The 13,501-nt window shown below is 38.3% G+C and overlaps 1 protein-coding gene across 6 annotated transcripts in view; it reads right to left on the reverse strand.

Moving 5' to 3' along the window:
- Nucleotides 1-13,501, reverse strand: part of HSPA12A (heat shock protein family A (Hsp70) member 12A) — a 107,832-nt gene that overhangs the window by 33,512 nt on the left and 60,819 nt on the right. For 4 of the 6 annotated variants that reach the window (XM_072871736.1, XM_072871737.1, XM_072871738.1 and 1 more), the window contains 5 exons: nt 13,204-13,289; nt 10,727-10,854; nt 3,971-4,157; nt 2,953-3,057; nt 186-302 (listed from right to left, as the gene is read on the reverse strand). In XM_072871736.1, coding sequence (XP_072727837.1) covers nt 186-302; nt 2,953-3,057; nt 3,971-4,157; nt 10,727-10,854; nt 13,204-13,289 — 623 coding nt within the window. Of the gene's footprint in view, nt 1-185; nt 303-2,952; nt 3,058-3,970; nt 4,193-10,726; nt 10,855-13,203; nt 13,290-13,501 lie in introns of all 6 variants that reach the window. The other 2 variants (XM_072871741.1, XM_072871740.1) reach the window with 1 other exon arrangement.

Genomic DNA, 13,501 nt, shown 5'->3' on the forward strand with positions numbered 1-13,501 from the left:
ATACATATGACTTAAAGCTACTGCTTGGTAGAGTTAATTTCTCTTTCAGTGTTTCTAGTCTGACTCTTTTCCAGACTATTTTTATACAGTTTATAGTAGAGCTAATTGTCCCAAATACAGTTTATCATTTAGCCCATCAACTAGGTCTTTACGGGGGCATTTCTACGTTCAGCCTGTAACCTTACCTTGTAGGCAGCTTGTCTCATAAACTGCTTCGCAGGCTGCTTCCAAATAGCAGGCACTGTAATGACCCATCTTACTTCAGTGTTTTCAAAGTCTGAGCCTCCTTGGTCACTGAGCTCCTAAATAAAAGTAAATAGAGGTGAATGCAAAATGGTGGGTGTCAACTTTGTAAGAAAACATTATTTACTGCTGGCTCCAGTAACAGTAACTTTGTCTTTTCAATTTTTTTTCCTGTTACATCTATGCTACAAATCAGAATTATTGCCAAACTGTCAAGAATGCTTTACTGTGCCAAAAGCTGGGATTAGGGTTGATGCCTTCTCAAGGAGGCCTATAGAAAAGTTTACTGCTTAACATGAAGTAGAAAAGTTAGTTTTTCCAAAAGCAGCTCATGCACTGCTGAATATTACAGAACATTTATGTACATTCTTAGTCACAGTGTGGGATTTGATGTTAGTTTGAAGAATTCACACTTGCATCTTGATTAACACAGAAGAATATTTGAGGTATCACTGATGGACATTATGTTTTACAATCTGGATTTTTCAATGACTTCTTTATACACCACTTACCTTTAAATCAAATTTTTACAGCTCAGTTAACAAGGGGAAGTTACAGTTAAACCCTTTAAAAAAAATGACTGATTCCTCCTTCAAAATTTTCCTTTAAGCAAACATTCAAGACTAGTTTAGTTCTTTTATTGTCCTTTTTTTCCCTTAAAAAGAGGAAAGTCTGTATTGCATTTGCAAATTAGGTGATATACTGACATGTTTTGGGAAAGGTTCCAAGTAAAATGTCATTACCATATGTCCTATCTAAATCTCCATCCAAACAGGGAAAGGTTCAGAAAGGTGAACAACGGGCCTTTAGAATGTAAAAAAAAAAAAAAAAAAGTTTCTGCATGTGCTGTGCCAAAGTTTTGCATTTGTTTAGCTATGCTGCAGTTCAAAAATCCATGCTAGCAAAGTAGTACCTTTATACTGCACAGCGCGCTAGGAATGGACAGATTGTAGTCCAAAGTAAGAGTTCATTTACACCGCTTGTCTAATTAGTTTCAGCATGCACTCACAAATCACAGGGATTTATTTATTAACATCAAGAAAGGATGTAGCCCTGAACAGGCAACACAGCAAATATATGGGATTATACCCAACAACATTCATATTCACTAAGAATTTCCCCAGACTATGCACAGGTTCAAGTCCGTGACTCCACAATCAACCCCAAAATTTAGTTAAGTAAGTCTTTGACAGGATGAGGAATTTGAGTTGTAACGGTAGGATTTTTTCTCTGTAGCCATAAAGACTAGGGTGAGATCTCACAGAGAATAAATTAAACCCATTCAAAAAAGTAGGTTAGTTTTTAATAACAAGGCTATTTTAAACAATGCTTGCTTGGATGAATATTCTGATTTGACCCAGCAACTACTATGCTTACACTGACATTATAGTGGCACATTTGAAGCCAATGTGTACTTAAGTCACATTTGACTGTTCACACGAGATTTTAAATCTCAAAAACTATTTACCAGGGACATGTATTTCACAGGAGAATATGAAAAACAATCTTGTGACCGAAGAAGAATATTACAAGAAATGAGTACTGCAACATTTCAAATGGGAAATGGAAAATAAAATGCATTTTCCCTACCAACACCAGCCACAGTAGGGAAAAAAAAAGGCAAAAAAAAAAAAGCAATATAAATGGAGGCATCAGAACACAGTATGAATTTACAAATTAAACCCCTAACAGATGTCTGTCTGTCTTTTTGGTTCTCCCTAATGCTTGTTAGATTTTCTGCATAAACATGCATTCAGGATGAGGGCAATCAAATAACACCTCACAGCGCAACAGCATGAAATTGACCCCTGCAAAGGGTCAGCACAGGGCCAAAATACCATAGCCTAATTGCAGCTCTTTGGCACACACACTACAGTTCAGCTGTGTAAAACAGAATAAGGGGATGCTGTGCAAAGGTACCTGAGCTGGTTTGCGTAATGGAGGCTATATATCTGTGCTGGTGCAGAATTCCATGTAGGGTAATATAGTGAACCTCCCAGTGCAATCAAGTGGCCTTTACAGATCATTGCACGGGCATAATTACACTATTTCCACCAGGTTAGCCAGCTTGTACACCTCAGCAGGTCATCTTTGTATAGACTTACAGTGAGATGCAAGTAACCAAATTATAAATGAGCTTTTAATAATCTTTCTATTACAAAATAAATCCAGCTCATCTGACTTCTCTTTCATTAATCAGTGAAGACATAGTCAGGTTGGGGCAGGAGACATCAGTAGGTGCCCGTCCTATTGCGTTTCACAATGCCAACTCCTTACCATGAGAGAGAACCTTGCATGAACACAGAACAATCCATCATCCCAGCAGCAGAAGAGGACGAGGGCAGGACCCAGTTTCAAATTTAATTCCTGAGCTTCAGCTCCTGCACTTTCAAATTTTCTTTTCAAATCAACATTTTTTCATTAAAAAAGCAGTAGAAAATATTTAAGCCAGTAAGAAGATATTCAGAACTCTGCATGACAGTGATACACTTACTATTTTTGAATCAAGCTTCCCCTGTGCAAGGGGAAATCACTTCAGGCTACTGTGAGCTCTCCAGAGTCCACAGCCTGCCTAGAGTTTCTACAGCTGCCTTGCTTTGTTTGCATCAAATACTACTGAGGTCAAAGCCTGGCAAGGTTAGTAGTGTTAAGCTCACATTTACACCAGTTATAAATACAGAAAATCTAGATAAGGAAGCATTACCCTACCTTTAATGCCTGTTCCTTAAAGAATTGCAGAGCGTAAGCAAATATCTCAAGTGCTTTGACTTTTTTGCCATTTGCAGCTGTCAGATCTGTCTCCATGGTAAGATTCTACATGAAAGAAAATAACTGGAAGTTATTGAAAGGAAAAGGTAAACATGACATTAATTCCCACTGCTTTAGGAAAGGGAATTCTTCTTTATCCACCTGCCTAGGAAAAAGTGACAAAATTGTTCTGAAGAGGATCTAACTCATCACTTGAATTTCCTGGAGCAGGACATTTGCTGCTTATTTTAGACTTTGTTTTTAAACACCTATCATGTCTACAAATAACTGCAGGCAGAGAGAGAAATATGGACTAAATATTAAATAATTACAACAAATGCATTTGTAATTAATTGCAACAAAGCTGCATATGCAAGATATTTAATCCAAGTTAAGAGTTAAAAGCATAGATTTTTGGCTTCTCACCAATACATGAAACCAGAAAACACCTCAATACAGAAAGTACTGGCCAAGTCCCAAAACTCTGGAATGGCTTAGTTTAAAGACAAAAATATAATCAGTAAGAATAACGTCAAATTAACAGCATGATTTACACTTGCAGTTTTGACAATGAACTCTGGGTAAATTTGCTTCTCTGCACTAGAGTTCAGTATGGCTCTTATATTCTACTACTGCTTTCTGAGAAAATTTATAGAACAAACCAACCTCACGGAGACTCCCTAGACAGCTATGAATTTCACCCAGGAAAATTAGGACATGAAGATCTAAGCAAAGCAGATATTGAACTTCTCAGATCTAGAAAGAAGGCTGGCAAAATGCACTTGCCAAATGGAGTGAGAAGAAAAATGAATCATAATGTTAACTGAAAAGTTTAATTTAGTTTATTTACTCTCCAAACTTAGAAACAGAGCTGCTTCACATCTAGTTTACAATCTTCAGGCAAAATCTAGCACTGTCCACAGGAAGATGATCTGAGTAGCAAATGCACAATTATCCAAGAGAGCTGGTTATTACTTACACCGGTGGTATGTAGCTTCATCTTAAACTTTTCAAAATACAACCAGTGCTTTGATTCAGTGGGATCCAAGTCATGGTAGAAGTCTCTTGCTGCATACCCAAAGCTGTGAAACTTTCTGTCTGGTGTTAGGAGGATAGTCGTTGGTGTCTTCTGATTGGATACGCCTGGATCGCCACCTTCCCATCGTCTATCCAACAAGTGAAACAGCTTCAGTAAGTGACACTAATGTTTAGAGCAGCGGAAAAAATAGTATATCGTGAGAAAAACAAGCTGGTGGCAGACTGCACAGACTGCTTTCCCCTCCAAAGATACAAACTGCAATCCTTATAATGCCAAAACCAAGTGTTTTTATTCACATCCAAGAAAAGAGGACTGTAATTTTAATTTCAGACAATTCAATAAATTTTGAAGTTAGTTGTATGATTTTTAAGGACATAATCATATTCTGTCTTTGATAAGAACACAGGTTGCTTAAAGTAAGCCACACACAATTAACAAGGAAACAATATTACACTTACATTTTCAAACTAAACATACATGTGTGATAAATATTGTAAGGAAAAAAAATGTAATTATCCAAGAACACTACAAATGAAAACCCAGATCCTCAAAATGGCCTACCCAATTGTCAATCAGACTTTGTGCATGTTTACTTGTATGGGATATTTCTCCCCATTTTGAAATAGGGACCTGTTTAAGTCAGCTGAACACCACTGAGGAGAAGTCGACTAAATCCCTGTTTCTGTCACAGAATGCTCTCTGAAGCAAGACAAGCCAGTTCGACCACCACCTCTTCACGTGCCTAATTTCCTGGACACCTGAAACCCTGAAGACATGTCTGCAGATGTTGAGCTCTCTGTGTTGCACTCTCTACTCACCTGAAGTTGATGGATTTTGTGTTTTAAATGCCCAAAATGCTGTAAAAATTTTAGTCTGACAAAAATAAAGCAGACTCCCCCAACCCCCAAGTATCTTATAGGTACCAAAACATTTCCCTCACCACCATCCATTAAAACAGTGAAAAAAACTATCCTATCTTATCAAGATTATGAAGGTATCTTCAGGAAGACCCAAGAAGCACAAAAGTAGTAAGGCGAAAGCAACACAAGGCTTCTTTCACAGAATGGATAAGGAAATAAGTAAGAACATCGAATATGTGAACAACCATTAAATGCAGCAGGAACTGGGGAGACATGGGGGGCCAACAAGGTCAAACAGTAGAAAGTTGTACCACAGAGACAGCTGTGAGCATTCTTGTCTTCTCCTCGCCTCCCCATAACAAAAAAAAGCAGAATGGAAGAACAAGAAACTCACATTACTGTTCCCCCTCACCCCACATACACGCACTTTCAGCATGGGAAACAAGCACTTACCAGACGACATTTTCTTAAAAAAGCATCAGTGGAAAATCTGCTTTATGCTATCAGACATAATCGTAATGCCGCTCAAACAGGAGCCAAGTTAAGATCACACAGGCAACTGCATTCATTATTAAAACACATGTTGATTGTTTTTTTCTAAAGATAGTAAGACACACTTCCATAATATACTACTGCCAAAGTCCTTGTTCTGAAGCACAAAAAGATTGCCTTGTTCTGTGGTACTTGTTTATGTGACATAGGAAGATTATGTAGGAAAAAAAATCTTGTTTTCCATTTCACTCTCAGAAACAGTTGAACCAATTGAAAATTAATTGGCCTCCAGACCAAGGCAGACAACTGACATAGAGAATTTCAGCCTAAGGGGTTAATACTTGCCAAAGCAACACCGAACAGGATCTTCTAAAGTGCTGGGAACCCTTCAGACAATTCAACTAAATCAAACACAGCAAAATCTGCCCCTTTTTGCACCAGCAGCAGCAATGGCAGGGAATCACCACATGTCTATGAATTTACTTCAGTATAGAGGGCAATTCCACTGCTCTGAAAGCAGAAACAGTATGATGAGAAGCAGAATGATTTCCATCTTCATCCACTTGGAAAAAACTTTCCTAAATCCCCTTAGTCCTGCTGCTCAGCCCCTAAGCTATTACCAGCTGGCAAGGGCTCTGCTCCAGGTCATTTCTTCTAAGCTGCTGCTAGAAATGTACTTGGTCAACTCCAAAGTCTTTGAGTAGGTGTTACAGCAAACACATGGTTCCAATATGAAGAAGTTGGGATGCCACAGCCCATGAATGGAAAACACTGCCTATTTCACCAGAACATTAAATCCCACACACCTGCTGCAAGAACAGAGGAGACAGACTAGTATCATTTTTGCTTGGAATCATTAATGATTCATTCTGAGTCACCAGTAGGAAATTCCATAAATAGGATGTGGCTAATAACAATACTTCTTTATTTTTCATTACGGCTAGGCACATTTTCTCTTTCCGGAATAAGTACACTTAAGGTGCAGTTTAAATGAAGACAAATTGATGCTCAGTGGTATGGGCTGAAATTTTCAAAGCCACCTAGAGAATTGGATGTTCACTTCCTGATGTGTTTCTAACGGAAACTAGACACGGTAATTGCTCAGCAAGTTCTAAAGTTCTCAGCCTGTATTACTGTTCAGTCACAGAAAGAGCAATAAGGAAACAGAAGACTTTACCATTTGCAATCAGAGCTTTAAAAATATTCCTGTGTGCCATCTTTTCCAGAGAGAAGCAGCTGCAGACAAAGGCATGTGCATGGTAACTCCCGACTGGGACGCTCTCAGGTGGAACCCTAGTCTCGCTCCAGTTAGCAGAGGCTTCTAGTCAGTAGGGCTAGGATTTCAACACCTTCGTTTGCAGTTTTCTTTCATGGTCTCAATACAGGCAAAATGATGGTAATAATGCTCTTCTTAGGGGAAAAAAATGGAAGTGCCTAGTAAGAGCATGGCCTAATACAAGCCAGCAGTACTCTCTAAATGGTAGTGGTACTGTTACGTTAATAGTTGGACTCGATGACCTTAAGGGTCTTTTCCAGTGTAAATAATTCTAAATAATTCCAACCTAAATAATTCCTAAATAAATGCATGTGGTGGATATTTTCTCAAAGCAGGGTCAGAGCTAAAAATCTATTCAAGCAGAAGCCAAGGCAGATTTCTGCCTAAAAGACATATGAGACCGGTTCCTAGGCTGATATCAAGTGGAGCAGCTCAACAGAGGAGCATAGACCTGTTTATAGCCACAGAGGATCTGACTGTATATTAAAAGCAAAAATAGAGATAAGAGGAAAGTTAGTGTGGAAAGGATCACAAGGTTATACTAAGGTTAGAGAAATGCCCTTCCTTACACATGAATCTGGCTACCAGACAGAGCAAAGAGAGTGATCCATGCAGAGTGATGAGAATTTGATCCAGAGCTGCAGCATAACAGTCAAGGAAATGAACCAGTGGGGTCATCAAAACGTAGCCAAACGCTGCTGGGAGTGTGTATGCAAGAGAAAGGCAGGCATGTGTCTGCCAAGAATTACAATCAAACACGGAAGAGACGGAAGAGGAACAACCTGAAGGTTGAAGTAAAGTTACACTGAAAAAAGACCACATTCTCCCTCCTTCCAAAGACAGGCTGCAATTTGTTTCATAATCACATGCATTTTTCCATTTATTTTTTCTCCACTGGTGAAATACTCGCATTCAGTTTGTTGCTATTTAACCAGCACCCAAAACATGTATAATTTCAAGTAAGTGCACATCAATCAAAAGGAGTTTTTCAAAACTGTGTAACACCTCATGTATTCCCTTCAAAGGAGATGTTATTAACTCATTCTACCACACCAAACTGTCTTTCATTACGGCTCTGGCACTGCCCTGCCTGCTGAAGTGCTTGCTGAACTCATGGCAAAGCTGTTCATATGCATTTACTCACAGTCTCAAGCTATGCAGAAAATAGCACTCATTGTAACATGTATTTCTACTCTGCAACAAGATCCTGAAGTGAGGATCCAAGATCTACAACTATCTTCACAGAAGCCATGGGGAACCAGTAAGAGCTGACATGTGTGAAGTATTACCTAAAATCGATAAAGCAGTAACTACTGTTAAGCAATCAAGGTAAAGTCATTCATCAGTCATCTAGAAGCACACGCCCAACTCCAAACACATGCTTTAGTCTACTGAAGTGAGTGAGGCTACTCATACATTTAAAGCTAAGTATATGCTTAAAGAACTCTGTTAGGTCAATGCCTATAAATTCATTTTTTTTAAGTACTGGGCATCACAGCAAATAAACATACACAGTCAAAACCATGACTTTGTTTGCCTACTAATTACACAACTAGAATCACAAGTTTGCTGACACTGCACTCAAACTGGGTACTAAAGCCCTGTGTGTTCACTCTCTTCTGAAGTAGGACCTTCTAAATAAACCTATCTTACCCTTCACTGAGACATTTACAGAAAAGCAGCTTTGTTAAAAGGCAGTCAGAAATCTAAACGTCTGGAAAGGATCAACACTAAGGAGGGAAGGTGGAAAAAATGTTAAGAAGCAAAGAGGACCATGCATCATTGGTATGCTTTATTTTAATGTAAACATTCTCGAGTGTGGGCGGGAAGGTACATTTACTCTGCTGAAATACTTGTAAATTATCCTACATGTAAGCCTCATTATATAAAGAGTTCAAACTTCTTAATACCTTCTGAACTACCTAAGCCTTATTTTGATACATATACCATTCTTTTCATTGAATTTCATTATTCCATGTGCATTTATATATAAATATTATATACATTATTTCATAATTCAGTTTCAGCTATATCTTCCCCAAAATCCTTCCCTGCCAGCAATATTTATTTTTTTGGGGGGAATCATTCTTGGTATTAAAATATTTTCCATTGTTTGAAATACCTGTTGGAAATATGAATACATTTCCCCCCTCCAAAATACGTTCCTCCCTTCTCACTGAAAACAGATGAATTAATTTATTTAATTTCGTTTTACTTCAGGATCTCATATAATATCTACACAGGTCTGAAATCACAATCACACTACCGTTATTGCATAAGAAACAAATTATGGTGTTTTGAACCATAAGAAGTAAAATGACATTTAAGATTTGGAACATACTCTCAGCTGGCCACACAGCACCCAGATTTCAGTGTCTCAGTGATCTACAGCAGGAAGTCTACTACCCTGGAAGGAGAATCTCATCTGTAATTTACTGCAGTACAGTGTGAACCCAATGGCAAAATCAAGTCCTGAGGTAACATTTTGAGTCCAAAGGGCTCAAAGGATGTCCCTAAAACCAGTAGGGATTTCACATAGTAAAATCTCCAGAGAGATTATAGGAATAACACAGTATATAGGATTTAGGTTTGCTCAGGTACAGCTTCAGAGGTGTCTTCCCTCATTTCATCCAACTTCTTTAAGAAATTTGGTTAATTATTTGCTGTCAAAAGAGAATAGGAATTGATAAACATGGCTTCTGACTCCACAACCCTGTAACCTGAGACAGCAACACATGGCCTGTCCTTTGACTTCTGGCCTCATGCAGCTTCCCATGCTGTTCACTGAGCAATAGGTGGATGGGATGCAGAAAAGGCCTTGAAGCATTACTTGTCTGTTCTGAAAGTGGTAGGTGTCTTTGTAACTGGATGGCCTAATACCATTCCAAAATTTCCGTCCCTTTAGACAGTATTTCACATCATCCTGTTGCATTAGATCTGTGAAATACTTTTGCAACCGTATACAAGCCAACTATGCAGGCTGACTGCACAGTCAATACTGTCTGCTGAGATTGAGAGCACTGCATTCAGCTAGCATCTTTGATTAGAAAAATTACAGTATATCACACTGCACTACAGCAAGTTAGTCTTTTTGCCCTTTCGTTCTCAGTATTACAGTGCTACAAACAGTACATTACCTATTGCTGTAAGAGCAGCCTTGTTCAGAAGAGCTTCTATGGCTAAGCTTTTAATACATACCTTGTTTATGTCTGAAATTATCTGTATCTTGGTCTTGTTACAATATAGTCATTTTAAAGATACTTTAATAAGAATTGCATAGGTTTTTAGTTATAAAAAATATCTTTAAAAAAATAAAAATACACTATAAAAATGGCTTGTAGGGCAATCATTTCAAGTGCCTGCCGTAACAGTTTTTGCATTTGTGATTGCATTAGATTTATATGCATAGATTTATATTGTGTTGGTTTAATCAAGAAATAAAAAAATAAACCCCCCTACATAACAGCATCTAAAATCTGTCCCTTACACACACATAATATAGAACAGATTTCACATCAAACCTCAATTTTCACATTCATGCCTTTTGATTGCTTACTTCCCAGTATCACTAGTTCATTATCAGAGATTTGATTCAAATTTAATGCTAAAAAGCTTAAATCAGCCAAATGAACTACCAGTTTCTGGGTGCAAGTAACTTAAGCATTGTACACACAACTGTATACAAGCATGATTTCAGGAGATGGGCAGCTCCTGGGAAGTGTCATGACCCTTAATAAATGTGTAGTTTCTCTCAATCTCTGAGATAAGGGCAGCCTGACTTAATAATTATCACTGCTCCCTGAACAATTCTAAATACTCACTGATCCCTCCTTTTACTCATGGCATCTTGTAAACTCAGCAAAATAACAGAGAAGATGTGTTCACATTGATTATTAAAGCAAATTAGAATACAGTAAGTTGTAACAAAAAGCTATAACCATGAGAAAGGTGTATACTGTGGCAACACTAGACAAATCTAGACACTTCAGGCTCCTGTAGAAAATATCTGTAGCTACTGCAATCCATGTTATCACGATCGAAAACTAAATGCTGCATTGCAGCCCTTACCTCATTACATGAATACATTCTGGTTCCTTCGTGAAGCTGTAGGCGTAGCCACTGGATGTTGTGCCAAAATCAATAGCCACAACAACAAGAAATAACTGTTCTACAGCATCATCTGCATCAGAGTCCTTCTGTTAAATAGCAGAAGCAAAATAGACACTGAGTCACTGATTAGAATAATTGTAACGCGTCTTACCCTTCAGTATTTCTCCTCCCTGAGACATGCTTATCTCTTCAGTGGAAATAAGGACTTCCCTAAAGCTGCATTTCTGACCAAAGTTGGTATCAGAAAGCTGCACATTCCACTGGAAGTGGAAATTCAATATACAACTCAATATATTTGCTGGAGCCTTTTAAACCTAACCTTCTGAATCAACAGTTTCCTTCGTATCCATTTCTTGGAATAGCTATTATCCTGTGTCATTAAAACTTATGTCTAAACACTAGGTTATTGGTTTTGGGGCTGTTTTGGTGTTTCTTTTCTTAAATTGATCAGCTGAAGAATATGTTTATATCCATCAGTGTGGTATATTTGGGACTTATTTGGTGGTTTTAGGAGTTACTTCTGTCATAACCTTGAACATGAGGTACTACTACCATTCAAAACTAGTGGAGAACAAAATACAGCAATAAGCTTTATATCCCACAATAATTATTTATTTATGAAGAATTTACGTAACACTTATTTTGTAAGCACTATATGCACTCTTTCCTCCTGCCTGTGCTAGAATGCGGAAAGCTGTTCAACTGCTTATAGGGGACTGGAATCCTCCTCCCTGCCTTTTACCTGTAATTCCGCAATCCCTGAAAAGCACAGTCAAGGGCAACGTGGGAACATTAACTAGAAGGGGTGGAAGGGTTATGGCCCAAATCATAATGAGGTGATATAAAGCACGATATGAATAAGCAAGGAATTGTACCACTCCCCAGTATGCTGTTGCCTATCATAAATCCTATATGAAGGAGCAGTAAGTAATGAACAGCAAGGAACTACTGTTCACATGCTGATGGCGGCTAAAGCACTAGCAAGACAGCTACGTAACAGTCAAGCTGTTGACAAGCTAAAGACAGCAAGACAGTCAAGCTAACTAACAGCTTAGGAAGAAAGGAAGAGAACAAACTGGAAACACTGGTACCAGGGCTATGTGCTACAGGCAGGTAGATAGCGAAGGAGGGTAATACACCTATCTGCACACACATCATTTTGGCAAAATCACCATGGAACAGATCTGTTGACCTGTTACTATACAGGTCATGTCTGAATCCTCCGCCACTGCTGCTCAGCCTGTACCCTCAGTAACATTTTGAAGCAATTGTTATCTTTAACAGAGGAACTGCCAAATGTCCTCACTCTATGAGCAGTGTTCCACAATCTTCCTCACATATCTCCATTATCTCCATGCCTGCTACTTCCAGCACCTTTCTATCGTACCCCTACATTTTCCAAGATCATCCCATAGGCCTGCTACTTAAAACAGAGAAATGAGAGAAATAAGGTTCGGTCTCAAATAATGAAAGACTTGTTTGGATTTTCCTAATAAATCTTTTCAACTAAAACGATATGTTATTTATATGTCTTCCTCAAAGAGTTTAAGGAGCAAATCTAACTGAAAGAGGATATAAATTCATCAGTATGACAGAAGTAAAAGGGGGAAGTTCTAGACTATATGGAGAAAGAAGGGAATAAAAGCAAAAGTTTATGAGAGAGAACTCTGGAAATCCTGAAGAGGAATATCATACAGCTCTGAATGTGATTCAGAAAGCCAAGGAAGTAACCTGACAAGGGCAGCAATGTGTTCTGAACATGATCCCTTGCAACATCAAGAAATACGCTGTGCATATACTGTGCTCCAGATGATGCAGAAGATCTTAAAAACAGGTGGGACTTAGTTTTAATGGGAATTTGTCAGCAAAATGAACATGATGTGTAAGAGATTAAAACACACTACTTTTACAAGACATTTGCTTGCTTCTAAAAGCTTACAGAAGGGGCTATTTTCCTTAAGAAACTAAACCAGTTCTATTTTGAGCTCCTCTCTCTCTCTATGTTGGAGGACATTCTTTTCACTGAGAATTCAGATTTTACTGTTAAATATCATAAATATCCTTCTTTTTTTCTGAACAGAATGAGACGTTTCAGAGGCTGCCTAAACAAATCAGTCATAAAGACAGGGACAGAACTTGGGAACCCTGAGGATCAAGAAGCCCCTGCATTTGATATAAAAACACGCAGGAGCAAATCTATCAGCTCAGCAACTAGACAAAAAAAAAAAAAAACCCAAACAAAACCAGGACCCCAATGAAATGAATGAGAGCTCTGCCACCAACTCCAGTGTGACCAAGATTTCACTTAAGACTATGGACAGCATAAAAGGGATCACTATGTGAGGAAATGACAACTTTCTAAAGAAATTACATCCCACCGAACAGGCAGGAGAAAGTAATGTCAACACACAGTATGTTAAGAGTACATTTCTTACCACAATGTGTGATGGAGACAGTGGAGTTATTCCAGGGTCTCCCAAACTTTTGGCTGGCGATGAGTAAGCAGATGTGGAAACTGCATCTGAAAGGAAACAAAAATTCTTCAGTGTCAGTAAGCAGAATGAGTAAGATAGGACAGTGGCTTTCCATACTGCTACACTATTTTCCTGTTGTTAACAAATCTGCTAAAAAAGAAAGCAAATTCCACAGCCGCCACATAAAATCTATTTTTTGCCTTTACAACATGCTAAGACACAACAACTGCAGTTTTGGTTTTAAAATGTTTGTCTGACC

The sequence above is a fragment of the Ciconia boyciana genome, chromosome 8 (assembly GCF_034638445.1).
Source record: "Ciconia boyciana chromosome 8, ASM3463844v1, whole genome shotgun sequence".
In the NCBI taxonomy this organism is placed as follows: domain Eukaryota; kingdom Metazoa; phylum Chordata; class Aves; order Ciconiiformes; family Ciconiidae; genus Ciconia; species Ciconia boyciana.